Source organism: Theropithecus gelada, chromosome 2, assembly GCF_003255815.1.
Source record: "Theropithecus gelada isolate Dixy chromosome 2, Tgel_1.0, whole genome shotgun sequence".
Classification (NCBI taxonomy): domain Eukaryota; kingdom Metazoa; phylum Chordata; class Mammalia; order Primates; family Cercopithecidae; genus Theropithecus; species Theropithecus gelada.
The window spans coordinates 96,017,574-96,045,435 of NC_037669.1; the positions used below are offsets into that span (position 1 = coordinate 96,017,574).

Below are 27,862 nucleotides of genomic sequence, written 5' to 3' on the forward strand. Positions count from 1 at the left end.
GACCAACATGGAGAAACTCTGTCTCTACTAAAAATACAAAATTAGCTGGGCATAGTGGCGCATGCCTGTAATCCCAGCTACTTGGGAGGCTGAGGCAGGAGAATTGCTTGATTCTGGGAGGCGGAGGTTGTGGTGAGCAGAGGTCGCGCCATTGCACTCCAGCCTGGGCAACAAGAGCGAAACTCCATCTCAAAAAAAAGAAAAAAAAAAAAGATATAATCTACCCGGACATGGTGGCTCATGTCTGTAATCCCAGCACTTTGGGAAGCTGAGGCAGGAGGATCACTTGAGCTCAGGAGTTTGAGACCAGCCTGGGCAACATAGTAAGACCTTGTCTCTACTAAAAATTAAAAAATTAGCCAGGTATGGGCCAGGCACAGTGGCTCATGCCTGTAATCTCAACATTTTGGGAGGCCGAGGCGGGCGGATCACCTGAGGTCAAGAGCTCGAGACCAGCCTAGCCAACATGGTGAAACCCCATCTCTACTAAAAATACAAAAATTAGCCAGGGGTGTGGTGGTGTGTGCCTGTAATCCCAGCTACTCGGGAGGCTGAGGCAGGAGAATGCTTAACCCGGGAGGCGGAGGTTGCAGTGAGCTGAGATAGTGCCCTTGCACTCCAGCCTGGGCAACAGAGTGAGACTCTATCTTAAAAAAAGAAATTAGCCAGGTATGGTGGCACAGGCCTGTAGTCCCAGCTACTCCAAAGGCCGAGGCAGGAGCATCACTTAAGCCCAGGAGTTTGAGGCTGCAGAGAGCTGTGATCACACCACTGCACTCCAGCCTGAAAGAGTAAGACCCAGCCTCAAAAAAAAAAAAAAAAAAAAAAAAAAAAGAAAGAAAGAAATTTAAAAAGAAATACAATCTAAGGCCCTTCAATATAAGTATTAAAAACTAAAAAAAAAACCCTATCTACTGTAATGCTATGTCACTATACATTTCACTTTATGAAGCTAAAAAAAGAAAGGCTGTAACTGCTTAATAATGGGTTTACTTTAACTTCTGTAAAAGGGAGAAGTTCTGTAAAGACAAAATAGCTATTGACAACAAGATGGATAATAATAATCAGTGATTTAGAAAGCTAAATTTCCACTGACTTCAACTTCTAAAACAGTGGTCTATTTTTTTTTTTTTTGAGACAGAGTCTTACTCTGTTGCCCAGGCTGGAGTGCCGTGGCGCGATCTCGGCTCACTTGCAACCTCCACCTCCCTGGTTCAAGCGATTCTCCTGCCTCAGCCTCTTCAGTAGCTGGGACTACAGGCACCTGCCACCACGCCCGGCTAATTTTTTGTATTTTTAGTAGAGACGGGGTTTCACCATGTTAGCCAGGATGGTCTCGATCTCCTGACCTCATGATCCGCCTGCCTTGGCCTCCCAAATAGTGGTCTATTTTTTTTTTGCTATCCTCTTAAAGGGTAGACAATAAGTCAGAGTGACTTGTTTTTTGAGCTTGTCCTCATAACTGTCAAAATGAGAGCTTGAATTTAAAACAAAGCTGACTTTCCAGGAAATCAAGAATTCACAGCAACATAACTTATCTACACATAGAAATTTTCCTTAAGACAATGTATCTGTCACTAAAAATAGCAGATATTTTTACTTAACATTAATAAAATTAACAGAGGCACTTTAAGAAAAAAAGGCCCTCTACATTCATTGCTAAGTGACTTCTATTGCTACACTATGTATTATGTTACTTTGCATTCCCATATTAAAGCCTGAGTTCTTTATACTGAGCCTTTAGCACATCACATTTAGTTATTCAACAATTCTTTAGTTCAGTTTAATGAAAATACTGGATGGATTCTATGAATCTATGAAGTAGATTAGTAGACACAGAGATTATCAAGACATATTCCCTACCCTTAAGAACTCATATAATATAATGTAATATAAGAAAGTCTCCTTTACTAAAAACTAAGGAATTTTATTGGATGAATGACATACAAATAAAACAATTATAAATACTGAGCTTAGATAAGGAACCCGTTGAATACCACTTATCTCGTTGAGTTGGCTTTCTATAGTTTCAATGTGTTTTCATTACTTTGCTGGGGGTCTAAGTCCAGTTCTAGGTCCTTGGGGCACTCTTTTCATGATGGCTGCACATCCAACTCCAGATAGAAACTGTGTTCTACAAAATACTCAACTGAACCACAGACCATGTGCTTCTCTGAAACCCTTTAATACATTATTCTTAAGCCCTTTTAACTTGAGTAAAGTCCAACAACTGTTATTTTTGCTGTTTTGGCTTGACTTACTCTATCTCACTGTTTTCTATACCCATAGGCCAGTAATTCCCAACTTTTTGTTCATCTAGACACAGCGCAAGATAAGTACAGCAATATCCTCCTGTGGGTGTAAGCAGAAGCTGTATGTGCTGTGTATCCCACATAAAAATTGAAGGCAAGGCTGAGAACCTCTCTTCCAGTTTGTGCTCAGAGAAATCTACTTCAACTCCCACCATAGCCTCTGTGTGCAATTAACCTTAAATTATCTCGTTTTTCTATACCAAAATTTTCAATTCAGCAACCTCTATGCCACCATGACTCTACTTTTTATTTATTTATTATTTTTTGGAGACAGGGTCTCACTTTGTCACCCAGGCTGGAGTGCAGTCACACGATCATAGTTCACTGCAGCCTCAAACTCCTGCACTCAAGGGATCTTCCTGCCTCAGCCTTCCAATTAGCTAGAACTACAAATGTATACCACCATGCCCGGCTAAATTTTTGTATTTTTTGTAGAGATGGGGTCTCGCTATGTTGCTCAGGCTGGTCTTGAACTCCTGACCTCAGGAAATCCTCCCACCTCGGCCTCCCCAAATGCTGGGATTATCAGCATTAAGCCACAGTGCTGGGCTCTTCTTCATTTTTTACCCGACTTCTTACTGTGTCATTACTTCTGGTCCCATCATTAAATTGTTATTCCCAAATGCACATTTCCATCTCAGAAGAGAATCTGAACAATTAAAGTCATCATATTTAGGGAAGTGATTTATCCATCAGTTATGCATATAGATAAATATCATAGACTATCACACGTAGGTACATACATATACATCTTCAGACACATACTTCTGTCCTTTTCTGTACTAGACTCTGCTACCTTCCTACCTCTTCAGCCTTATTTGGAATCTAGCTAGGTAACAAGGAGGAATCCCTTAGTACAGATAATCCACAAAGCAGATATTATGCCAGTGGATAATGAAGGATCATTTACTATGCCATAATGAGAGAATCCTCTGATAAGCCACTGGACTTTTTAGATACAATCATAGGAAGAGAATGTGATGGGTCTTTATGAAATCCAAAAATGACTTAAAAAACATAAGGTAACTTTACAAATAAGGCATGCCAAATAATAGAAAACATTTTATATATGGTTTTTATAATTTAAAAAGTATCTCTTTAAAGCAGCTATTCTAGATGATATTGAATAATTCTGTCACCATGTATTTTTCTCATGTATGGATTATTACACTAAAGTACATCACTACTGAACTATCCATTAGAAATGCCTAACACATGAAGAAGAGTAAAAAATATTTGTATAGTCTTAGGTATAGCCTTTCTCCATGTACCGGGGGTAACTTGAATAGAATTTTTAAAACTTAAACAAAACAATCTCCTGCATGTGTTTGGTATCAAAAGACCACAACTTTAAATACAGCTAGAAGTATTTTGGCAACTTTAAGTAAGAAACATGAAATATATTTTTCATAATGATTACTGGATTAACTAGATTGATAGCATTACTTTTCCTGGAAAACTAGGCTTTAATTTTAAATGTGAACTACACTTTTTATTTATAAAAAAATGTTTTTGCCATTCCAATACATCAGTGTCATAAACACAAACTACAAATAGAGTCTAGTTAAATAAAAACTTTTACATACGTGAGAGTTGTTTCCATTCTCGAGACTTGTTCAAGGTCTTCATCAGGGTCCTTGAATCCAGTAAAGGAGTAATAAGACTTGTCCCATTTGATGGGCCTGTCAGGCATCCTTTTAGCTTCTTTGAGAGGCTGGGTATGCACATTAGTATTCAAGCTTTGGATATGTTCAATAGATAAACTGCAGGAGTTGAGAATATATAATACTGTGCTTAGCAGATCTCTGGTGTGCAAAGTAAATTTGACTGCTCGAAATCCTAGAGAATATAATTCCCCCAAACAATTAATACAGATGATTATTTGCTTTATTTCAACATGTATAAAATCAAAATCTTTGAAAACATTCTATTACTGATTTAAATTTGTCCTATTAGCAAATCACCTGTAAATACAAAAATGACTTCCCTTCTCTAAAACTATACCACACAATGTTTTACCTTCGTGAACTCCTTCAATCATCAGCTCCATTTTCTAGTTTGGTTCCAGTGACCAAACCCATCCCAGCCCAACAAGGGGATTCAGAATATTCTCAATTCTGTCGATAAATTTGGTCTCTTAAGAGAGAGAAAAGCTCTCCTATAAGCAGGTGTACACCAAAGATAGTTTCTAGTGGAGACAGGGGAATACAGGTGTACACTGTGACAGCGGTTCAGGTAAGAGGGGCCATATAATCTAGTCTCAGTGGTCACAGAAACCCATCTTGAATTTTCTCTATGATTGAAGGAGATGGTCCTCATACTTGCTCACTTGACTAGGCAGTAACCCAATATTTTCAGGAGTGATTTAAAATTCTCTAGTTGTTTAAAAGTTACTCCTGTAATCCCAGTACTTTGGGAGGCCGAGGTGGGTGGATTATGAAGTCAGGAGTTCGAGACCAGCCTGACCAAGATGGTGAAACCCCATCTCTACTAAAAATACAAAAATTAGCTGGGCGCAGTGGTGGGCGCCTGTAATCCCAGGTACTTGGGAGGCTGAGGCAGAATTGCTTGAACCCGGGAGGCAGGAGTTGCAGTGAGCCGAGATTGTGCCACTGAACTCTAGCCTGGGTGACAGAGCAAGACTCTGTTTCAAAAAAAAAAAAAAAAAAAAAAAGTTACTGATTTTGATGTTGGGTAATCATTGGACTAAGGTAAGTAATCTAAATTGTTAAGTCATCAAAAAAATCCACTGGTTTTGTTTTTTTTCTTTTCTGGGTGTTAGGCATGGTTCCAGCTTAATTTACATATCTTTTCAATCAACACTACCACCAACTATGCCATTATCATTTCTCCTGTCAAATGTGAAGGAACATAGATTAAGAATGAAGCCAGGGCTTAAATCTGAGTTGACACCAAGCCAAAAATTTTCTCCATACAACATGCTGACTCTTTGCTTTTAAAAAAAATTTTTAATTAGTTTTGAAAATTAAAAGCAAAAGTCTCCTGTTAGCAGGCATACAACTTTACCATCTTTACTTGAGGTAATCACTATTAATAGGTACATATTCTTCCAGACCTGCTCTATCCAAGATGGTAGCTACTAGGACATGTGGCAATTTAAAATTAAATTGATTGAAATGAAATAAAAATTTAAAATTAAGTTCTTTGGCCACATTGGCCACATTTCAAGTGCTCAATAAGCACAAAGGGCTAGGGCCTGCCATATTAGATGATGCAGATATGGAACATTTCCCTCATCACAGAAAGTTCTCTTGGGCAGCACTGTTCTTTGACCTTTTCCATCTATGTGCTTGTATGTGTGTACCACGTATGAGGCCAGGGCAGTGGTTCATGCCTGTAATCCCACCACTTTGGGAGGCTGAGACAGGTGGAGCACTTGAGGCCAGGAGTTTGAGACCAGCCTGGCCAACATGGTGAAACCGTGTCTTTACTAAAAATACAAAAATTAGCTGGGTGTGGTGGTGTACTCCTGTAATTCCAGCTACTCAGGCGGCTGAGGCAGGAGAATTGCTTGAACCCAGGAGGTGGAGATTGCAGTGAGCCAAGACTGTGCCACTGCGCTTAAGCCTGGCAACAGAGCAAGACTCTGCCTCAGGAAAAAAAAAAAAAAAAGTATTTGCAACTTTTGTGATGACAGACACCACAATTTAAATCATTCTCACAGATACACGTTGTGCTTGCCACACCAACTTATGAGATCCAGAACATGCCAACTAAGAAATACTTTTTTTTAGTTCAATAATTTGGGGAAACTTAGAACTACTGGCAAGGGAATTATTCTAGTCAGTGAAGGAGGAAAGGAAAACCCAAACTGCTGCATTGGAGGTTAAGAAAAAATAGCTCATCCTCAGAAGTGCACAGTCAAGGAGTAAATCTGTTTCTATCTCAATTTATCAGCTTCATTATTTAATCCAACATAAGAGTTACTATATAGTAACGACTGCCTGTACCACACTGCAAATATCCTTTACTGGTTCCTCAGGATACATTCCAAGAAGAATTTTGTGGCTTTGGGGAGAGAATGCCAAGCTGCAGAGTTTGTAGAGTTTGCACTAATTTATATACCCATCAATAATATGGGAAAATGTATTTTTACCATTCATGGGTATTACCAGCAAAAAAAGAAAAAAATTAATGGGCAAAATATACTGCTTAATTATTTCAGTTTGCGTTCGAATACTGAGCCTAAAGATTTTTTTTTTTTTTTTGAGACAAGGTCTCACTCTGTCACCCACGCTGGAGTGCAGTGGTGCCTACCATCTTGCCTCACTGTAACCTCTGCCCCCTGGGCTCAGGTGATTCTCCTACCTTAGGCTCTTGAGTAGCTAGGACTACAGGCATGTGCCACCACACCTGGTTAATTTTTTGTATTTTTAGTAGAGACAGGGTTTCGCTATGTTGCCCAGGCTAGTCTGGAACTCCTGGACTCAAGCAATTTGCCTGCCTCGGCCTCTCAGAGTGCTGGGATTATAGGTGTGAGCCACCATGCATGGCCTAAAGATTTTTATATACTTAACTGACATTTATATGTGTTATTTCTTGAACTGTCTATTCATTGTCTTTGTCCATTTTTGGAATGGAGCTACTCTGGTTCATTTTTAATTTGTAAAAACTCTTTATGTATAGCATCATCTTTTTGTCATATATGCTATATCTTTTCTCCCATTTCTAGTTTAATTTTTTCTGTACCTTTTACTTTTTTTTTTTTTTTTTAACGACAGTCTCGGCCAGGTGCGGTGGCTCATGCCTGTAACACTAGCACTTTGGGAGGCCGAGGGGGGCGGATCACGAGATTAAGAGATCAAGACCATCCTAGCCAATATGGTGAAACCCTGTCTCTACTAAAAATACAAAAATTAGCTGGGCGTGGTGCCACGTGCCTGTAGTCCCAGCTACTCAGGAGGCTGAGGCAGAAGAATTGTTTGAACCTGGGAGGCAGAGGTTGCAGTGAGCCAAGATTGCTACACTGGACTCCAGCCTGGCGACAGAGCAAAACTCCGTCTCAAAAAAAAAAAAAAAACAACAAAAACCAAAAAAAACAGTCTTGCTGTCTTGTCCAGTTGTCCAGGCTAGCCTCAAACTCCTGGGTTCAAGTGATTCTCCCACTTCAGTGTTCTGTGTAGCTGAGAGTACAGGCTTGTGTCACCATGCCCAGCTTTAAGCTATTTTTGTTTAAGAAATCAAAGTTAACCATTAACTGAAAGTAAAGGATTCTGTTTTTACTCAGCCAGAGCTGGCTACAGCTATTTGTCTTAGCATTAATCCACAGAAAGCTCTTAGTAAATCTCTAACTTGTTTTAAAATTTATTCTAATAACAACACTTACTTCCTCATGAACCACCAAAAAGATATGGAGCTGAAGAAATAATTTCAGCCTTTAAGGATTTCAATGTATTAATAATGCTAAAGGCTCATAAAATTTCAGTAATGAAAATCACTAGTAAACATTTTACCTTATTACCATCTTAATTATCCAAAGCTGATTAATGATTTCTAGTGTTCTAGAAATAAAAATTTTTTAAAAACCTACTTGATTTTAATTTCATAATCAGGTAAACACGTTACAGAAGTAAAAATGTTTTAAATCTTTGTCAGAGGGCCAATCTTTGTTATAAAGGCAAAAGGAAAAATGATTAATTACAATATTTTAAAAGAAGAATTAATAGATAATGTGGTATACAAATCAAAACACTGGACTAGGAATAAGGAGACATTAGTTCTAGTACCAGCTCTGTCCCTAATTTGCTGTGTGAAACTTTCTAAGATTTCCACTAAGCTTTTAAATTCAATTTACTCTTTAACTCCATGTATATTCAATATTTAAGACAAATCCAGCTGATGGTGGTAGCAGAAGTAGTAGTTGTAGCTGTAGGAATGAGCTTGACTCTCTCAACCACATACAAATAAAAACAGATTGATGATAATATTTTTATTTTAACAACTATAAAGGATATAATCTGCCTCTAAAAATTCCATCTGTCCTCCTGGAGAAATCATGAAACCTAAGTAGACCACTATATATTAAGTAAGACGTTATTTAATTCCTAGCCTAATCTTGACCCTAACAGGAGCATATATCTATTAAAAATATTTATGAGTATTTGATTTTACACTAGTAACAATGTATCTCAGTTGCTTGAGACTCTCATGGCTAAGAACAGCACATTCACAATGTATTTAAACTTTCAAATAGAATTGTGTCACTTAGAGTGATGAACATGCTTATTATTCATTATTTACAGCATTCTTCAGTACAGCTGTTCCTTCACAAAAGGGCTATGAGTTGACTTTCTGTCTTTAAATATTGAAGAATAGGGCTATTTTTAATAAAACTCTACATCAGAGGTAAATGGAGAAACTGCCAAGAAAAGGAATTTGTGACTCCTGATCTCCCATATTCAATTATGAGAAAATAAAAGGTAAGAGATCGTATACTATCAAATACTAGTCCCTGGAGTGACTGGGTGAGGCGTTGTCTTCAACATACTTCAGCATTCTTCAGATCAAGCTCTTCCTCCTTCCATTTGAGGTCCTGAGAGCCATGGGAAGGTGAGGTGTAAATTAGGGATCTTCCATGTGAGTGGCCTCTACACAGTTCTCCAGCTCTTTCATTTTAATAAATGAACACCCAAAAGTTAAAGGTCACACAGCTAGGTCACTGGCAGAGCTAGAAACAGATTTTAGATCTCAAAGATCTATCAAATTCTGAGTTTTATAGCAGTTTGTTTCAAAAAAAATTACAGTGTATCCTGTTTTAGCCTTAACTCACAGAAAGCACTGACTCTTTAAATTGTCTTAAGTTCATACTAAAAATATATTTATTTCCTCAAGGATCATCAAAAGTATGTATAATTAGAGAAATGATAGGCCTTTAGTGACCTTAACCTAAATATTTGTCCTTAATTTTAAATATGGAAAAGCAGTGACAAAAGGCAGTGAAAAGGTGGCTGTCTACTAAGATCAATTGGATTTTAGAAGCAGCATAAGGTTGGAGTTAAAAGACCTGGGTTCAAGACTTATACTCTTTCTCTCTGGTCTTGGGAAAGGCACTGAACATCACTAAGTTACAATTGGGTAAATACTTCCAGCTTCAGAGTATTCGGAGGACTAAATAAGAGAATGCAAGCTGTAGTTTTTAGAAATACATATTGTTTGGACATGTTTAACACTTAAAATAACACTGAACTGGGAAGAGGACAAATAGGAACACTTTAGTTTTAGAAACAAAAAAGTTTAAACATGTAAAAAAAATCACTTGTTCAAACATATGCAGCTAGGAATAGAATCTAATTCTAGGAAAACAATCAATTAAATGCTATTATTTTTTTATCACCAAAGTTTTGATCCAAAGGTATTCTGACAATGTCAAAATTAATGAACACATTTAACATGAAGCTTGCAAGGCACACACCAGAAATAAAAAACGTACCGGAAGTACTAAAAGGTTCCTGGCCATCAGAGGAACTCTGGTCTGTTTCTCTTACATAAAATGTAAGCTGAGTTGGTTTCAAAGACTTGAAGCCTGGTTTCTGGAGGTTTTCTAAGTAGACACTTAACCTTTTAAGAGAATTTTCATTGATTTCCTGGAAAAAAATATTAAGGGCATTTACATACAAAATAGAACAAGGAAATATCAGAAATGATATCTATCTAACCTTTTAAACACATTGAGAGTATTAAATAATTTAGTTTTAAATACTAAGAGTATTAAATAATTTAGTATTTTAAAATGTTGGGATTTCATAGCTCTTTGGATCTACATCTCACAACATGTAACAGAATGAACTCCATATGGATAAGATGTAAAAAGATGTAACTATATAAGTAATAGAAGAAAACATGAATTCTTTTATAACCTAAATGTGGAAAATGCCAATGACTAAATATCCCAAAGTAATAAATAATAGTTTAATTTATTCTAATATGATGTTCTTAGCCACATGAGTCCTGTACACAAGTGTGGGATATTTATTGCCAGTGTAAGACTAAATCTTCATTATTTTTTGATAAATATTTCTATTTTTGCTGAAAAGTAACACAAGAAGGCTGGATGTGGTGGCTCATGTCTATAATCCCAGCACTTTTTGGGAGGCTGAGGTGGGCAGATTGCCTGAACTCAGGAGTTTGAGAACAGCCCGGGCAACATGGTGAAACCCCGACTCTACAAAAAATACAGAAATTAGTTGGGCATGGTGGCACATGCTACTCCAGCTACTCAGGAGGTTGAGGTAGGAGGATCACCTGAGACCAGGAGTTTGAGGCTGCAGTGAGCCCCTTGATGGTGCCACCACACTCCCCGCCTGGGTGACAGAGCAAGACACTGTCTCCAAAATCTTAAAAAAAAAAAAAGATTATGTATAGGAAGTGAATAAGAATTGGGTAAAGGAAACAGGAATATAGGAATGAGACTTCTCATTACACTTTAAATTTAGTTTTTGATTTTTTTTTTGAAAACTACAAATGTTTTGCAGATTTTAAAATTAAATTAAAGAGGATTTAAAAAAACCCCAAAAATCCGGTGCATCACTGTGAAACTCTGGACTTTGAGTTCGATGCTATGAATAGATGGGACTTTAAGCCAGTCTTCCTAAGAAAAGGGGCAAGGGTCTTCTCTAATAGTAGGAAGAAGACTGAACTGAACATGTGGTGGCAAAAAGAGTGACAAGAAGAGTGAACAGCCTTCATGGAGCTTGCATTTTAGTGAGGGGAGAAAAATAAACAACAAACCTAATAAATAAGGAAATAGGGTACATGGAAAGGAAAAAAAAACCAAGAAGTACTGCAGGGTAAAAGGGGGAGGGAATGCTAGGAAGTAAAGCAGAGATAGCAATTTAAAATAGGGTAGTTTTAAAAACAAAACAAAACAAACACAAGTAATAGCGTAATCTGGGAGAGCCTCACTGAAAGGTGACACTTCAGTGAGAAAGTAAAGGACAAGCCATATCTGGGATAGCTAGGAAAAGGATACTTTAAGCACAGGCTAGGGCAAGGGCTTGATACAAAGGAGGAGTCAATAAATACAAGTTTAAAGATAACATGAAAATGTAAACTTATCAGAACCATTAAACTCTAGGCACATTGTGTCAGGGGTCCCCAAGACCACTCTCAGGTTCAATGATTTACTAGAAGGATTCACATAACTCAGACAAGCTGTTTTATTCACCATTATGGTTTATTACAACAAAAGAATGGAAATTAAAACCAGCAAAGGGAAAAGCTGCATAGAGCAGAATCAGGAGAGACCAGGTGCAAGCTTCCAGTTGTCATTTCACAGTGGAGTTTTATAGACAGTGCTTAATCCCCCCAGCAATGGTGTGTGACAATACGTGAAAAGTGTTGCCAACCAGGGAAGCTCATCCAAGTCTGGATGTCCAGAGTTTTACTGGTGGTCAGACAGGTAAGCATTTAGTGCTTATGTGACTTACTTTAGCTATCCAGTATCAGCTCCCTAAATCCCCCAGGTCAAATGAATACAGTGCAGTCCAGGGTCTTAGACACAGGAAAACAGGTATTCACTATAAATCATATTGTTAGCATAAACTGTCTATCTGGTACGGTCTAACGCCTCAGGCAAACAGAAACATTCCTATCAGGTGGGATATTCCAGGGGCTCAGAGCTCATTTTCCAGGAGCCAAAGCTCAGCACTGAGGTCAGACCTTTCTTTGGAATGTGCAAGGTTTAAGCAACCCAAGCTTGCTGACTTAACCCTTTACCATACGTTTGTTTTTTAAATTTACGAGATGACGTCTCACTATGTTGCCCAGGCTTGAACTCCTGGGCTCAAGTAATCCTCCTGGCTCAGCCTCCCTAGTAACTGGGACTACAGGTTTGCCACCACGCCCTGCTGCATACAAAAGTCTTAATTTAAAAAAATACATTGGTACAATAACATTAAAGTATTACTAAGCTTGATTTTTCTATACATGTTGAATTTAAAAACTTTAAATTATTAATGCATCCCCAAGGTAATGAATATTTTTCTGTTGATTCAATTTACATTTGAACATTACTTTGAAAAGTTCTGACTTTGAGTAGCCAACATATGTATCAAATATCACAACAGAATATTTTCCTAGAAGCAAAAAAGCAAAATAGATTTTGCATTGCAAGTAGAAAAAAATAACAATGTTCTAATTTTCAAGATTTCAAGTTCCTTTTCATATTAAACTAGATATCAGTGTTAATGAAAATAGAAGGAACCAATGAAGTAATTCCAAAGCACGTGGCTTTGTAATATATAGTAGTCCCTTGGTATCCACAGGGGATTGGTTCCAGGACCTCCTGTGGATACCGAAATCCACGAATGCTCAAGTCTCTCATATAAAATAGTGTAGTATTTGCAAATAACCTATATATATCCTCCCATATACTTTAAATCATTTCTAGATTACTTATAATACCTAATATAATGTATATGCTATGTAAGTAGTTGTTATCCTGTGTTGTTCAGGGAATAATGACAAGAAAGAGAAGTCTGTTCATGTGTAGTACAGATGTATTTTTTTCCCCTAATATTTTCAGTCTGAGGTTGGTTGAATCCATGGGTATAAAGGATTGACTGAATTTTCTAATGTTAAAATATATTGACTGTCTTAACTACATCTACCATAAGCCATTTTTCATATCAGTTTGTATTCCTGGAGCACACATTAACTGATGTTGTAGGAGAGTGGTCCAGCAGCATGCATCATAAGGAAAAATCACTAGGGCATTGAAAACTCTTCCATGTATCATCCTTAAAAAAAAAAAGAGAGAGAGCCTGCTATTGGTCTATTCAGGGATTCAACTTTTTTCTGGTTTAGTCTTGGGAGAGTGCATGTGTCCAGGAATTTATCCATTTCTTCTAGGTTTTCTAGTTTATTTGCGTAGAGGTGTTTATAGTATTCTCTGATGGTAGTTTGTATTTCTGTGGGGTCAGTGGTGATATCCCCTTTATCATTTTTTATTGTGTCTCTGAAATTGAGGCAATAATTAATAGCCTACCAACCAAAAAAAGTCCAGGACCAGATGGATTCACAGCCGAATTCCACCAGAGGTATGAGGAGGAGCTGGTACCATTCCTTCTGAAACTATTCCAATCAATAGAAAAAGAGGGAATCCTCCCTAACTCATTTTATGAGGCCAACATCATCCTGATACCAAAGCCTGGCAGAGACACAACAAAAAAAGAGAATTTTAGACCAATATCCCTGATGAACATCGATGCAAAAATCCTCAATCAAATACTGGCAAACTGAATCCAGCAGCACATCAAAAAGCTTATCCACCATGATCAAGTGGGCTTCATCCCTGGGATACACGGCTGGTTCAACATATGCAAATCAATAAACGTAATCCAGCATATAAACAGAACCAAAGACAAAAACCACATGATTATCTCAATAGATGCAGAAAAGGCCTTTGACAAAATTCAACAGCCTTTCGTGCTAAAAACTCTCAATAAATTCAGTATTGATGGAATATATCTCAAAATAATAAGAGCTATTTATGACAAACCCACAGCCAATATCATACTCAATGGGCAAAAACTGGAAGCATTCCCTTTGAAAACTGGCACATGACAGAGATGCCCTCTCTCACCACTCCTATTCAACATAGTGTTGGAAGTTCTGGCTAGGGCAATCAGGCAAGAGAAAGAAATAAAGAGTATTCAGTTAGGAAAAGAAGAAGTCAAATTGTCCCTGTTTGCAGATGACATGATTGTATATTTAGAAAACCCCATCGTCTCAGCCCAAAATCTCCTTAAGCTGATAAGAAACTTCAGCAAAGTCTCAGGATAAAAAATCAATGTGCAAAAATCACAAGCATTCTTATACACCAATAACAGACAAACAGAGTGCCAAATCATGAATGAATTCCCATTCACAATTGCTTCAAAGAGAATACAATACCTAAGAATCCAACTTACAAGGAATGTGAAGGACCTCTTCAAAGAGAACTACAAACCACTGCTCAATGAAATAAAAGAGGACACAAACAAATGAAAGAACATTCCACGCTCATGGATAGGAAGAACCAATATTGTGAAAATGGCCATACTGCCCAAGATAATTTATAGATTCAATGCCATCCCCATTAAGCTACCAATGACTTTCTTCACAGAATTGGAAAAAACTGCTTTAAAGTTCATATGGAATCAAAAAAGAGCCCGCATTGCCAAGACAATCCTAAGTCAAAAGAGCAAAGCTGGAGGCATCACGCTACCTGATTTCAAACTATACAACAAGGCTACAGTAACCAAAACAGCATGATGCTGGTACCAAAACAGATATAGACCAATGGAACAGAACAGAGCCCTCAGAAATAATACCACACACCTACAGCCATCTGATCTTTGACAAACCTGACAAAAACAAAAATGGGGAAAGGATTCCCTATTTAATAAATGGTGCTGGGAAAATTGGCTAGCCATAAGTAGAAAGCTGAAACTGGATCCTTTCCTTACTCCTTATATGAAAATTAATTCAAGATGGATTAGAGACTTAAATGTTAGACCTAAAACCATAAAAACCCTAGAAGAATACCTAGGTAATACCATTCAGGACATAGGCATGGGCAAGGACTTCATGTCTAAAACACCAAAAGCAACGGCAACAAAAGCCAAAATTGACAAATGGGATCTAATTAAACTAAAGAGCTTCTGCACAGCAAAAGAAACTACCATCAGAGTGAACAGGCAACCTACAAAATGGGAGAAAATGTTTGCAATCTACTCATCTGACAAACGGCTATATCCAGAACCTACAAAAAACTCAAACAAATTTACAAGAAAAAAGCAAACAACCCCATCAAAAAGTGGGCAAAGGAAATGAACACACACTTCTCAAAACAAGACATTTATACAGCCAACAGACACATGAAAAAATGCTCATCATCACTCGCCATCAGAGAAATGCAAATCAAAACCACAATGAGATACCATATCACACCAGTTAGAATGGCAATCATTAAAAAGTCAGGAAACAACAGGTGCTGGAGAGGATGTGGAGAAATAGGAACACTTATACACTGTTGGTGGGACTGTAAACTAGTTCAACCATTGTGGAAAACAGTGTGGCGATTCCTCAAGAATCTAGAACTAGAAATACCATTGGACCCAGCCATCCCATTACTGGGTACATATCCAAAGGATTATAAATCATGCTGCTATAAAGACACATGTACACGTATGTTTACTGCAGCACTATTCACAATAGCAAAGACTTGGAATCAACCCAAATGTCCATCAGTGACAGACTAAGAAAATGTGGCACATATACACCATGGAATACTATGCAGTCATAAAAAAGGATGAGTTTGTGTCCTTTGTAGGGACATGGATGCAGCTGGAAACCATCATTCTCAGCAAACTATCACAAGAACAGAAAACCAAACACCGCATGTTCTCACTCATAGGTGGTAACTGAACAATGAGATCACTTGGACACAGGAAGGGAACATCACATACCAGGGCCTATTGTGGGGAGGGGCGATGGGGAAGGGATAGCATTAGCAGATATACCTAATGTAAATGACGAGTTAATGGGTGCAGCACACCAACATGGCACATGTATACATATGTAACAAACCTGCATGCTGTGCACATGTACCACAGAACTTAAAGAATAATTTAAAAAAAATAAAAAAGAGAGATCGATCATGATAATAGAGGTCTCAAGTTTTCTTTCAAACCCTCAACTGTACTTCAAAACTTGGTGCCAAAAACATGATTACTAGTACTCTAAAGAGTTTAAATGACAGCTTTATTGCCTGCACAAAACAATGACAGCTTTGATAAAAAAAAGCTCTATTTTCAATTTTCGGTATCTACATTTCAAATTAGTTCAAAGCATTGATTATATCACTACAACAGAATAATCCACGTTTATAGAACTCTATGTATTATATTGTATCAAAGGTAAATAAGCAGAAATGTACACTACTGGTTTAAAAATAAATAAATGTTTACCCTTTCTACGGGGTGCTGTCCAAAGAAATCTGGATGTACTGCAAAATAGAAAGGCCTCAAGGCATTGACTGCTTCAGCTCCTGATAAAGCTCTTGAATAGGGAAACCAGTGTGGAAATATCTTCTCTAGACATAACCTTTTAAAAAGATGTGGGCTGGTTATTCATTGAGGCACTCACACACGCACAAATCCTCAATGTATAAGGTGACAATAAAATTAAACGTACTATGCACAGCAGAAACAAGATAGATACTTCATGGTTTTCTGAAATCTATTAGTTTTACAAGCGGTGAGTACCACATGATTTCTAAAACTGGTTATAGTTTTTTCTTGTGCAAAATGAGAAATGTTAAATAATATTATAATTTCCCCTCAATACTCCACTTTGAAATTCAGCTGACTTCACTGCAAATGGTAACAATTTCCTTTCTAATTTTCTTATTCAGATCAAAAAATCTTAATATCCAACAGTGTAATTCTCTCTATATATCTATATCTCTCTCTTTACATCTATCTCTTTCTCTTTCTTTCTTTCTTTCAGACAGAGTCTTGCTTTGTTGCCCAGGCTGGAGTGCAGGGGTGCGATCTCTGGGGGTCAAGTGATCCTCCCACCTCACCCTCCCAAGTAGCTGGGACTACAGGCGCCTGTCACCACACCCAACTAGTTCTTTTGCTGTCTCAAACTGCTGGCCTCAAGCAATCCTCCCGCCTTACCTTCCCAAAGCAATGGGATTACAGTCATGAGCTACCATGCCTGGTTCAATTTTTTCTTTATAGTAGCAAACATTTTGATAATTATTATACTTAAAAAGAGATACAGATGTCTTTTAGCTCATTCCCTCATTATTAGCATGCTAAAATTATACTAGTTGGATAACTTGATATTCTCATTCTTTTTTTTTGAGACAGAGTCTTGTTCTGTTGCCCAGGCTGGAGTGCAGTAGCATGATCTCAGCTCACTGCATGCAATCTTCTGCCTCTTGGGTTCAAGTGATTCTCCTGCCTCAGCCTCCCAAGTAGCTGGGACTACAGGCGTGTGCCACCACTGCCGGTTAATTTTTTTTTTTTTTTTTGTATTTTTAGTAGAGACAGGGTCTCACCATGTTGGTCAGGCTGGTCTCAAACTCCTGACCTCAGGTAATCCACCCGCCTCAGCCTCCCAAAGTGCTGGGATTACAGGCATGAGCCACCACACACGGCTGTGATATTCTTAAGTTTTGTAACCCACTTGAGAGTGTTTTTTAAAAGTACAGTGTTTAAATCCAAATGAAATTATTTGCAGTTTTTTGAAAGCACTTCCACGACACCTATTTTTAAATGTTATCATTTACCTTTTCCATCCTAAGCTTTTATTTATTTATTTATTTTTGAGACAGAGTATCACTCTGTTGCCCAGGCTGGAGTGCAGTGGTGCGATCTTGGCTCAACCTCTGCCCCCTGGGTTCAAGAAATTCTCCTGCCTCAGCCTTGCAAGTAGCTGGGATTACAGGTGCATGCCACCATGCCCAGTTAATTTTTGCATTTTTAGTAGAGACGGGGTTTTGCCATGTTGGCCTGGCTGGTCTTGAACTCCTGACTTCAAAGGATCTCCCTGCCTCAGCCTCCCAAAGTGCTGGGATTACAGGCGTGAGCCACTGTGCCTGGCCCAACCTAAGCTTTTTATAATGAAGTCTCTAAACATTGCACATGCCTCTGTTCTCATACATTAGGTGTGCCAAGTCTTTAGAAAAGTTTTATGTTTTTAAAATGGTAGAGATTGTGGAATCATTTCTGGTGATTTTTAAACAATCTGGAGACCATCAATCTATTTGCAGATTATCTTTTATTCCTCCCATATATTTGAACCTTTTATAAAGTCAATATATGGATTTGTACCTCAAGGATTAGAACAGGAGTTTAAAGCAAAGGAAACAATCAGCCAGGATTAAATATGAGCTAGTCTAAGTAAACCACAGTTGCAACTCCACTTATCCCTCTGAGCTTCCGTTCTCATTTCCCAGCGTCTGACATACACTTAGCTCTCCTGCCAGCTGCTCAAATTTTGCGTATCTAAAAAAGGAGTACAAGTCATTATTGTCTTTTTAAATTCAGCCTGGTTACAGAAGGCCAGGGAGCAGCTAACAACTCAATCCAGGATTATCTTCCTTATTTTTGTTATTGTGGTACCACCTTTCTCAATGTTGTAAAGCACAAAACCCAAATTAGTTCACTACCCCCATTCACTTTCAGTTAGTAAAGTCTTCTCACTTTACAATGTTCAATGAAATCATTTCTTCTTCCCACGTTCTCTGCTATCAATTATCATCACTACAAAACTAGACTGTACAGTCTCATAATTAGTCTACTCTGCTGTCCCTTTCTCTAGCTATATTGGGTATCACCAACAGATTAACTTTCCTAAAATCCCACCATCACTGTATTCCTTACTCAAACAGCTTTGGTGGTGCCCTAATTCCTGCGAATAAATCCACTCCTTAGTCTGGTATTTGAAACCCTCTTTCATTGTTTCCCCATCTGTCTTTCCAACTTGATCTCCAATCATTCCTTATAGAAACCCTTAGTTCCAGGTCCCAATAATCTTCCTTATTTTCCCCTTTTTGTCCTACATAATTTTTAAGTCCTAATGCATCCTCCCTGACCTGCATTTTTACCTATCCAAACTGAACAATTACTGCACACCTGTCACGCTCCAGGCATTGTATCTATTCCCCCAGAACCTTCCCTTCTGTATTCTCATTAGTCTCTCCCTCTTTTAAACTCTAAAGAAAAGAAACTGTGTGCCCTAGATGCTTGAAACGTAATACCATAAAGTGAATTGTGTTAAGAGGAAACTTGATCTGTTTTTCTGTTTAAGCTTTTCACACCTAACTATTCTGAAGGACAGTATTCTTTTCACCTTCTACTCTGAATGTACTCTTGGAGGACCTGTCTTATATAAATTTTCTTTACTTTTTTGTTCCAGCTTTCCACCATAATATAACTTCAGAATTAGAAAAATAGTAACAAACTGAAATAAACCAAATGCATAACAGACCTCCCCCGCCACTCCCACAATACTAATTACAGATTGGACCACGATACTTACCTCCTCATAGGTCTCAGGTGGCAAAACATTTCTGAATATATATGTACGTCAACTTCCAGGCATCCATTAATTGCTTAAAAGTTAAGCAGATATCACAAATGAACAAGTAGAATTTTAAATGTAAAACACATGATTTATATTATCACCCAAATATGAAATACTTAGTTATTAATCTTATAAAATATGTATAAGATCTAGATAAGGAAAACTACAAAACTCAGATGAAGGAAATAGAAAGACTAAATAAATGGAGAGATACTCCACGTTCATGGATAGGAAGACTCAATATTGCCAAGATGTCATTCTTCCCAACTTGATCTATAGATTCAATGAAATTACAATCAAAATCCCAGCAAGTTAGTTTGTGGATACTGACAAATGGACTCTGAAGTTTATAAAGAGAGAGAAAAGACCCAGAGAGTAGCCAACTCAATAAGGAAGGAGAACAAAGGTAGAAAAATGACACTACTTTATTTCAAGACTTACCCTAAAGCTACAGTAATTAAGACAGCACGGTGTTGGTGAAAGAATGAATAGAACCATGGAACAGAATAGAGAGCCCAGAAATAGATTCATATAAATAAAGTCAACTAATCTTTGGCAAAGGAACAAAGGCAATCCATTGGAGCAAAGACAGCTTGTTCAACAAATGACACTAAAACATGCAAAAAATCCACATGCAAAAAAATTAACCTGGACATAGACCTTACATTTTTCACAAAAATTAACTCAAAATGGGTCATATACCTAAATATAAAATGCTATAAAACTCCTAGAAGATAACAAAAGAGAAAATCTAGATGACCTTGGGGATAGAAATGACTATTTAGTTATAACACCAAAGGCACTATCCAGCTTAACTGGTAAGCTGGACTTTGGTCAAACTGAAAAATTCTGCTCTGTGAAAGAAAGTGTCAAGAGAATGAGAAGAAAAGCCACGAACTTGGAGAAAATATTTGCAAAAGACACGTCTGATAACAAACTATTATCCAAAATACACAAAGAACTCCTGGCCGGGCGCGGTGGCTCACGCCTGTAATCCCAGCACTTTGGGAGGCCGAGACGGGTGGATCACGAGGTCAGGAGATCGAGACCATCCTGGCTAACACGGTGAAACTCTGTCTCTACTAAAAATACATAAAAAAAATTAGCCGGGCGCGGTGGCAGGCACCTGTAGTCCCAGTTACAGGGGAGGCTGAGGCAGGAGAATGGCGTGAACCCGGGAAGCGGAGCTTGCAGTGAGTGGAAATCGCGCCACTGCACTCCAGCCTGGGCGACAGAGCAAGACTCCATCTCAAAAAAAAAAAAAAAAAGAACTCCTAAAGCTTAACAATGAGAAAACAAGCAACCCAATTAAAAATGGGCAAAAACCCTTAACAGACACCTCACCAAGAAGACATACAGATGGCAAATAAGCACATGAAATGCAGTTCAACATCATGTATCCTCAGACAATTGCAAATTAAAACAAATGAGATGCCACTGCAAATCTATTAGGATGGCCAAAATCCAAAACATTGACAACACCTGCTGGTAAGGATGTGCGGCAACAGCAATTCTCATTCACTCCTAGTGGGAAGCAAGGATACAAACAGGTGCAGCCACTTTGGAAGACAGTATGGCAATTTCTTACAAAACTAAACATACTCTTACCATACTATACAGCAATAGTAGTCCTTGGTAATTTACAAAACAAACTGAAAACTATGTGCACGCAAAAACCAGTGCACAGGTGTTTATAGAGGCTTTATTTATAACTGCTAAAACTTAGAAGCAAACAAGATGTGCTTCAGTAAGTAAATGGATAAACTGTGGTACATCCAGACAATTGAATATTATTCAGGCTAAAAAAAAGTCAGGGAGGAAACTTAACTGGATACTACTAAGTTAAAGAAGTCGGCCAGGTGCGGTGGCTCACGTCTGTAAGCCCAGCACTTTGGGAGGCCGAGGCAGGTGGATCACGTGAGGTCAGGAGTTTGAGACCAGCCTGGCCAACACGGTAAAACCCTGTCTCTACTAAAAATACAAAAATTAGCCTGGTGTGGTGGAGGGCGCCTGTAATCCCAGCTACTAGTGAGGCTGAGGTAGGAGAATTGCTTGAACCCAGGAGTCAGAGGGTTGCAGTGACCCAAGATCGTGCCATTGCACTCCAGTATGGGCAACACCAGCAAAAACTCTTGTCTCAAAAAAAAAAAAAAAGTCAATCTGAAAAGGCTATATACCTGTATACTGTATGATTCCAAGCATATGAATTCCAAGCAGTCTGGGAAAGGCAAAAAGTCTGAAGACAGTACAAAAAGATCCATGGTTGCCACGGGTTAATTGATAGGGAGGGATGAACAGGCAGAGCTCAGAGGATTTTTAGGGCAGTGAAACTATTCTGTATGAATGATACTACAACGGTGGAAGCATCATTTGTCAACAATTGTCAAAATTCTTAGAATGGACAACACCAAGTGAACCCTAAGGTAAAGCATGGACTTTGGGTGATAAGGATGTGTCAATGTAGACTGACTGTAATAAATATACCATTTTGGTGTGGATGCTGATAGTGAGGGAGGTTATGTGTAAGTAGGGATGGGAGTATATGAAACTCTCTTTACTTTCTGCTAAATTTTGCTGTGAACCTAAAATTGCTCTGAAAGTTAAAGTTTATTTTTAAAACAAGCTATGGAGATAAAAGTGGGGGAAAGGATTTGAATCACATGAACTTTTCCAATAATTTAGATCTTTAGCAAGATATTCGAGTATATTATGGTCTCCATATCAACTGACCAAATGATTTTTAAAATCCTATGAGCAGTACCTTATTAAAATTTTGCAAGGCCCTATTATTCACATAATAACCATCAGGTAAAAAATTATTTTCTCCCCTATGTAATTGAGCTCTGAGCTTTTCCTGTTCTCCATTATTCCATTCTAGTGGAGAGCTGCTGAGTAGCACGTTCTCTCAAAACAATCATCACATGGCTAAAGTCCTATTCTGTCACATCTTAAGTACCAAAATGTTTTTAATATATTATATATACATATATATATCTTTATATATATAATAGATATATAACTAACATATACATAACATATATATAAGTGAAGCAGTGAATATATGTGAAGTAATCTAATGAAGCATAACTGTTATTAATAGAATGATAGAAAATTTTAAATGAAAAATCAGGAATTATCTTTTTAAAAAGTACATTCTTAAACAAAAATGGATACTTCAATTTATTTCTAGGTTGACTGACGTGGGAAGAGTTTCTTGGAGACAGAATGCGTTTATAGGTATCCATTTAAATACTAAAATGGTGGGTTGGGCGCGGTGGCTCATGCCCGTAATCTCAGCACTTTGGGAGACTTTGGGAGACTGAGGCGGGAGGATCACCTGAGGTCAGGAGTTCGAGACCAGCCTGGCCAACATGGTGAAACCCTGTCTCTACAAAAAATACAAAAATTAGCCAGGTGTGATAGTGGGACCCCTGCAATCCCAGCTACTTGGGAGGCTGAGGCAGCAGAATCACTTGAACCCTGGAGGTGGAGGTTGGAGTCAGCCAGGATCACGCTACTGCACTCCAGCCTGGGCAACAGAGTGACACTCTGTCTCAAAATAACAACAACAACAATAATAATAATAATAATAAAACAAAATAAAATAAAATAAATTTAAAAAGGTGATTTTATTTAACCATGAACATTGATATTTTGAGACAAATACAAAGATATAGAAAATACTTCTACCATTTCAAAGATTTCTGAGATCAAATGGAGACACAATGAGGAAAAAAAAAAATTGGGGGCTAGATGCAGTGGCTTTTGCCTGTAATCCCAGCACTTTGGGAGGCCCAGGCAGGCAGATCGACTGAGGTCAGGAGTTCAAGACCAGCCTGGCCAACATGGAGAAACCCTGTCTCTACCCAAAACACAAAAATTAGCCGTCCATGGTAATGTGTGCCTGTAGTCCCAGCTGCTTGGGAGGCTGAGGTAGGAGAATTGCTTTAACCCGGGAGGCAGATGTTGTAGTGAGCCGAAATTGCGCCATTGCACTGCCTGGGTGAGAGAGTGAGACTCCATCTCAAAAACAACAACAATAAAAAACACAAAAAAAATTTGAACTATTTGAAGGTTCAGTGTTACCTGTGAGGGACTGAATTCTCACCAAACTTCATCATAAGGTGAACAAAATAACCTAGATTTAGTTAAGACAGCACAAGTGCCAGACCCCAAGCTTGCAAAGAAAAAAAGACTAGAAAAACATGCAATCTGTAACAATGGCTATCTCTAGGTGGTAGGATATTAAATGTTTTAATTTTGCTTCTTATCTCCTATATTATTTACAACAAACATGTGAAATATGTTTTTTTAAAAAAATCATCTGCATATGATGGTTCCCACTTGTAATCCCAGTAATTCAGGAGGCTGCAGCAGGAGTATTGCTTGAGGGAGGCCAGGAGTTCAAGATCAGCCTCTGGGCAACATAGTGAGACCCTGTCTCTAAAAAACAAAAAAGTAGCTGGGTGGTGTTGTCTGTCTGTAGCCTCAGCTACTCAGAAAGCTGAGGTAAGGACGGCTTCACTCTGGGAAGTGGAGACTACAATGAGCTGCAATCGTGCCACTGTATTTCAGCCTGGGAGACAGAGCAAGACTCCTGACTCAAAAAAAATTTAAAAAAAGAGAAATAAAAAGAAGGAAGTGGGGCCTTTGGGAGGTAACTGTCAGGCCTCTGAGCCCAAGCCTGCACATATACATCCAGATGGCCTGAAGTAACTGAAGAATCACAAAAGAAGTAGAAATGGTTCTTGCCTTAACTGATGACATTACCTTGTGCAATTTCTTCTCCTGGCTCAGAAGCTCCCCCACTGAGCACCTTGTGACCCCCGGCCCCTGCTCCCAAGAGAACCACCCCCTTTGACTGTAATTTTTCACCACCTACCCAAATCCTATAAAACTGCCCCACCCCTAACTCCCTTTGCTGACTCTCTTTTCAGACTCAGCCCACCTGCACACAAAGCCTGTTTGGTGGTCTCTTCACACGGATGCATGTGACATTTGGTGACTCGGACCAGGGGATCTCCCTTGGGAGAGCAATCCCCTGTCCTCCTGCTCTTTGCTCCGTAAGAAAGATCTACCTACGACCTTGGGTCCTCTGACCAATCAGCCCAAGGAACATCTCACCAATTTTAAATCGGGTGAGCGGCCTCTTTTTACTCTCTTCTCTAACATCTCTCACTATCCCTCAACTTCTTTCTCCTTTCAATTTTGGTGCCACCCTTCAATCTCTCCCTTCCCTTAATTTCAGTTCCTTTCCCTTTCTGGTAGAGACAGCGGAGACACGTTTTATCCGTGAACCCAAAACTCCGGCACCAGTCACAAACTTGGGAAGACAGTCTTTCTTTGGTGTTTAATCACCGCGGGGACGCCTGCCTGATTATTCGCCCACATTTTGGAGGTGTGTGATCACCGCGGGGACATCTGCCTGGATCCTTCACCTTGGTGGCAAGCACCACCTCCCTTGGGGGGCAAGTACCCCCCCAACCCCCTCTCTCCATGTCTCTAAACTCTCTTTTTTCTAGGCTTGCCTCCTTCACTATGGGCAACCTTCCACCCTCCATTTCTTCTTCTCCCTTAGCCTGTGTTCTCAAGAACTTAAAACCTCTTCAACTCACACCTAATCTAAAACCGAAATGCCTTATTTTCTTCTATAATACCACTTGACCCCAATACAAACTCAACAATAGTTCCAAGCAGCCAGAAAATGGCACTTTCAATTTCTCCATCCTACAAGATCTAGATAATTCTTGTCGTAAAATGGGCAAATGGTCTGAGATGCCTGATTTCCAGGCATTCTTTCACACATCGGTCCCTTCCTAATCTCTGCTCCCAATGCGACTCGTTCCGAATCTTTCTTCTTTCTCTCCTGTCTGTTCCTTCAGTCTCCACCCCAAGCTCTGAGTCCTTTAAATCCTCCTTTTCTAAGGACCCATCTGACCTCTCCCCTCCTCCCCAGTCTGCTCCTCGCCAGGCTGAGCCAGGTCCCAATTCTTCTTTAGCCTCCACTCCCCAACCTTATAATCCTTCTATCACCTCCCCTCCTCACCCCGGTCCAGCTTACAGTTTCGTTCCACCACTAGCCCTCCCCCACCTGCCCAACAATTTCCTCTTAAAGAAGTGGCTGGAGCTAAAGGCATAGTCAAGGTTTATGTTTCTTTTTCTCTATCAGACCTTTCCCAAATCAGTTAGCATTTTGGCTCTTTTTCATCAAATATAAAAACCCAGCCCAGTCCATGGCTTGTTTAGTAGCAACCCTTAGACGCTTTACCACCCTAGACCCAGGGGGCCAGAAGGCCGTCTTAGTCTCAATATGCATTTCATTACCCAATCCTCTCCTGACATTAGAAAAAGCTCCAAAAATTAAATTCCGGCCCTCAAACCCCACAACAGGACTTAATTAACCTTGCCTTCAAGGTGTACAATAATAGAGAAGAGTTGCAATTACTTGCCTCTGCTCTGAGAGAAACCCCAGCCACAACTCCAGCACACAAGAACTTCAAAACACCTAGGCCACAGCGGCCAGGCATTCCTTCAGGATCTCCTCCCCCAGGATCTTGCTTCAAGTGCTGGAAATCTGGCCACTGGGCCAAGGAATGCCCACAGCCCGGGATTCCTCCTAAGCCGTGTCCCATCTGTTGTGGGACCCCACTGGAAATTGGACTGTCCAACTTGCCTGGGAGCCACTCCCAGAGCCCCTGGAACTCTGGCCCAAGGCTCTCTGACTCCTTCCCAGATCTCCTCGGCTTAGTAGCTGAAGACTGACGCTGCCTGATTGCCTCAGAAGCCTCCTGGACCATCACAGACACTTTGGGTAACTCTTACAGTGGAGGGTAAGTCCGTCCCCTTCTTAATCAATATGGAGGCTACCACTCCACATTACCTTCTTTTCAAGGGCCTGTTTCCCTTGCCTCCATAACTGTTGTGGGTATTGACGGCCAGGCTTCTAAACCTCTTAAAACTCCCCAACTCTGGTGCCAACTTGGACAACATTCTTTTATGCACTCCTTTTAGTTATCTCCACCTGCCCAGTTCCCTTATTAGGTCGAGGCATTTTAACTAAATTATCTGCTTCCCTGACTATTCCTAGGCTACAGCCACACCTCATTGCCAGCCTTTTCCCCAGTTCAAAGCCTCCTTCACATCCTCCCCTTGTGTCTCCCCACCTTAATCCATAAGTATAGGACACCTCTACTCCCTCCTTGATGACCGATCATGCACCCCCTGACCATCCCATTAAAAACTAATCACTCTTACCCTGCTCAACGCCAATATCCCATCCCACAGCACACTTTAAAAGGATTAAAGCCTGTTATCACTCACCTATTACAGCATGGCCTTTTAAAGCCTATAAACTCTCCTTACAAGTCCATTTTACCTGTCCAAAAACCGGACAAGTCTTACAGGTTAGTTCAGGATCTGCGCCTTATCAGTCAAATTGTTTTGCCTATCCACCCCGTGGTGCCAAACCCATATACTCTCCTATCCTCAATACCTCCCACTGGATTTAAAAGATTTAGTACAAAGAATGGAAAGTAGCTCAGTAATAATTTTTCATATCGGTTATGTGTTGAAATTATAATTCACTAAAATTAATTTCACTTTTACTTTTTTAAAAAAGTAAAACATCTAGTTTTTGGAAAATTCTAAACTATATCCAAGGCTTACATTCTATTTTTATTGGACTGTGCTGATCTAAACACAGTTAATGGGGCTGTCAAAGTAGGTAGTTTGCACCATGGTTTGGAAAGGAAGGCAGGGAGCTTGAGATCTGTATTCAAATCTTGACATCTTCAGTGACTGTGTGAGCAAGGGCAAGTTACGTTACCTTCTGGAGTCTGTTTCCTCATCTCTTAAATAACACAAATGGTTAAGGAAAGTCTGTCGTAACACCAAAACATTTCCTCTTTTTTTTTTTTCTTGAGACAGAGTCTTGCTCTGTTGCCCACGCTGTAGTGCAGTGGCATGATCTTGGCTTACTGCAACCTCTGCCTCCCAGGTTCAAGTGATTCTCGTGCCTCAGCTTCCCGAGTAGCTGGGATTACAGTCACTTGCCACCACGTCCACCTAATTTTTATATTTTTAGTAGAGATGGGGTTTCTCCATGTTGGCCACACTGGTCTCAAACTCCTGACCTCAGGTGATCCTCCTTCCTCAGCCTCCCAAAGTGCTGAGATGACAAGTCTGAGCCACTGTGTCCAGCCTCAAAACGTTTATTTAATGTGAATCAGCTTATGTGCAATTGGTCAACAGGGGAAATACATTAGATATGCATTTTTCCCCCAACATATTACTGATTTGAAGTGATCAGAGGTAGGCTTTCTACAATTTAGAAGAAAAAAAAAAAAGGCTTTAGTGATATGTAAAGACCTTCAGGAAAAAAAAAATATCATGGTAGTTCTTTTTTTTGGTTTAAGAAGCAGATGTTTAGTGGGTTCATGTCTGGCTACATT

At 39.2% G+C, this 27,862-nt stretch overlaps 1 protein-coding gene across 7 annotated transcripts in view; it reads right to left on the minus strand.

The window, feature by feature from the left end:
- The window catches only part of TCAIM (T cell activation inhibitor, mitochondrial), a 71,460-nt gene that overhangs the window by 38,106 nt on the left and 5,492 nt on the right, over positions 1–27,862 (minus strand). For 2 of the 7 annotated variants that reach the window (XM_025377550.1, XM_025377551.1), the window contains exons 2-5: positions 19,368–19,440; positions 16,283–16,418; positions 9,763–9,916; positions 3,899–4,151 (exon numbers count right to left, since the gene is read on the minus strand). In XM_025377550.1, coding sequence (XP_025233335.1) covers positions 3,899–4,151; positions 9,763–9,916; positions 16,283–16,418; positions 19,368–19,396 — 572 coding nt within the window. In that variant the 5' untranslated portion in view covers positions 19,397–19,440. Of the gene's footprint in view, positions 1–3,898; positions 4,152–9,762; positions 9,917–11,484; positions 13,070–16,282; positions 16,419–19,367; positions 19,441–27,862 lie in introns of those variants that run through there. The other 5 variants (XM_025377554.1, XM_025377553.1, XM_025377557.1 and 2 more) reach the window with 3 other exon arrangements.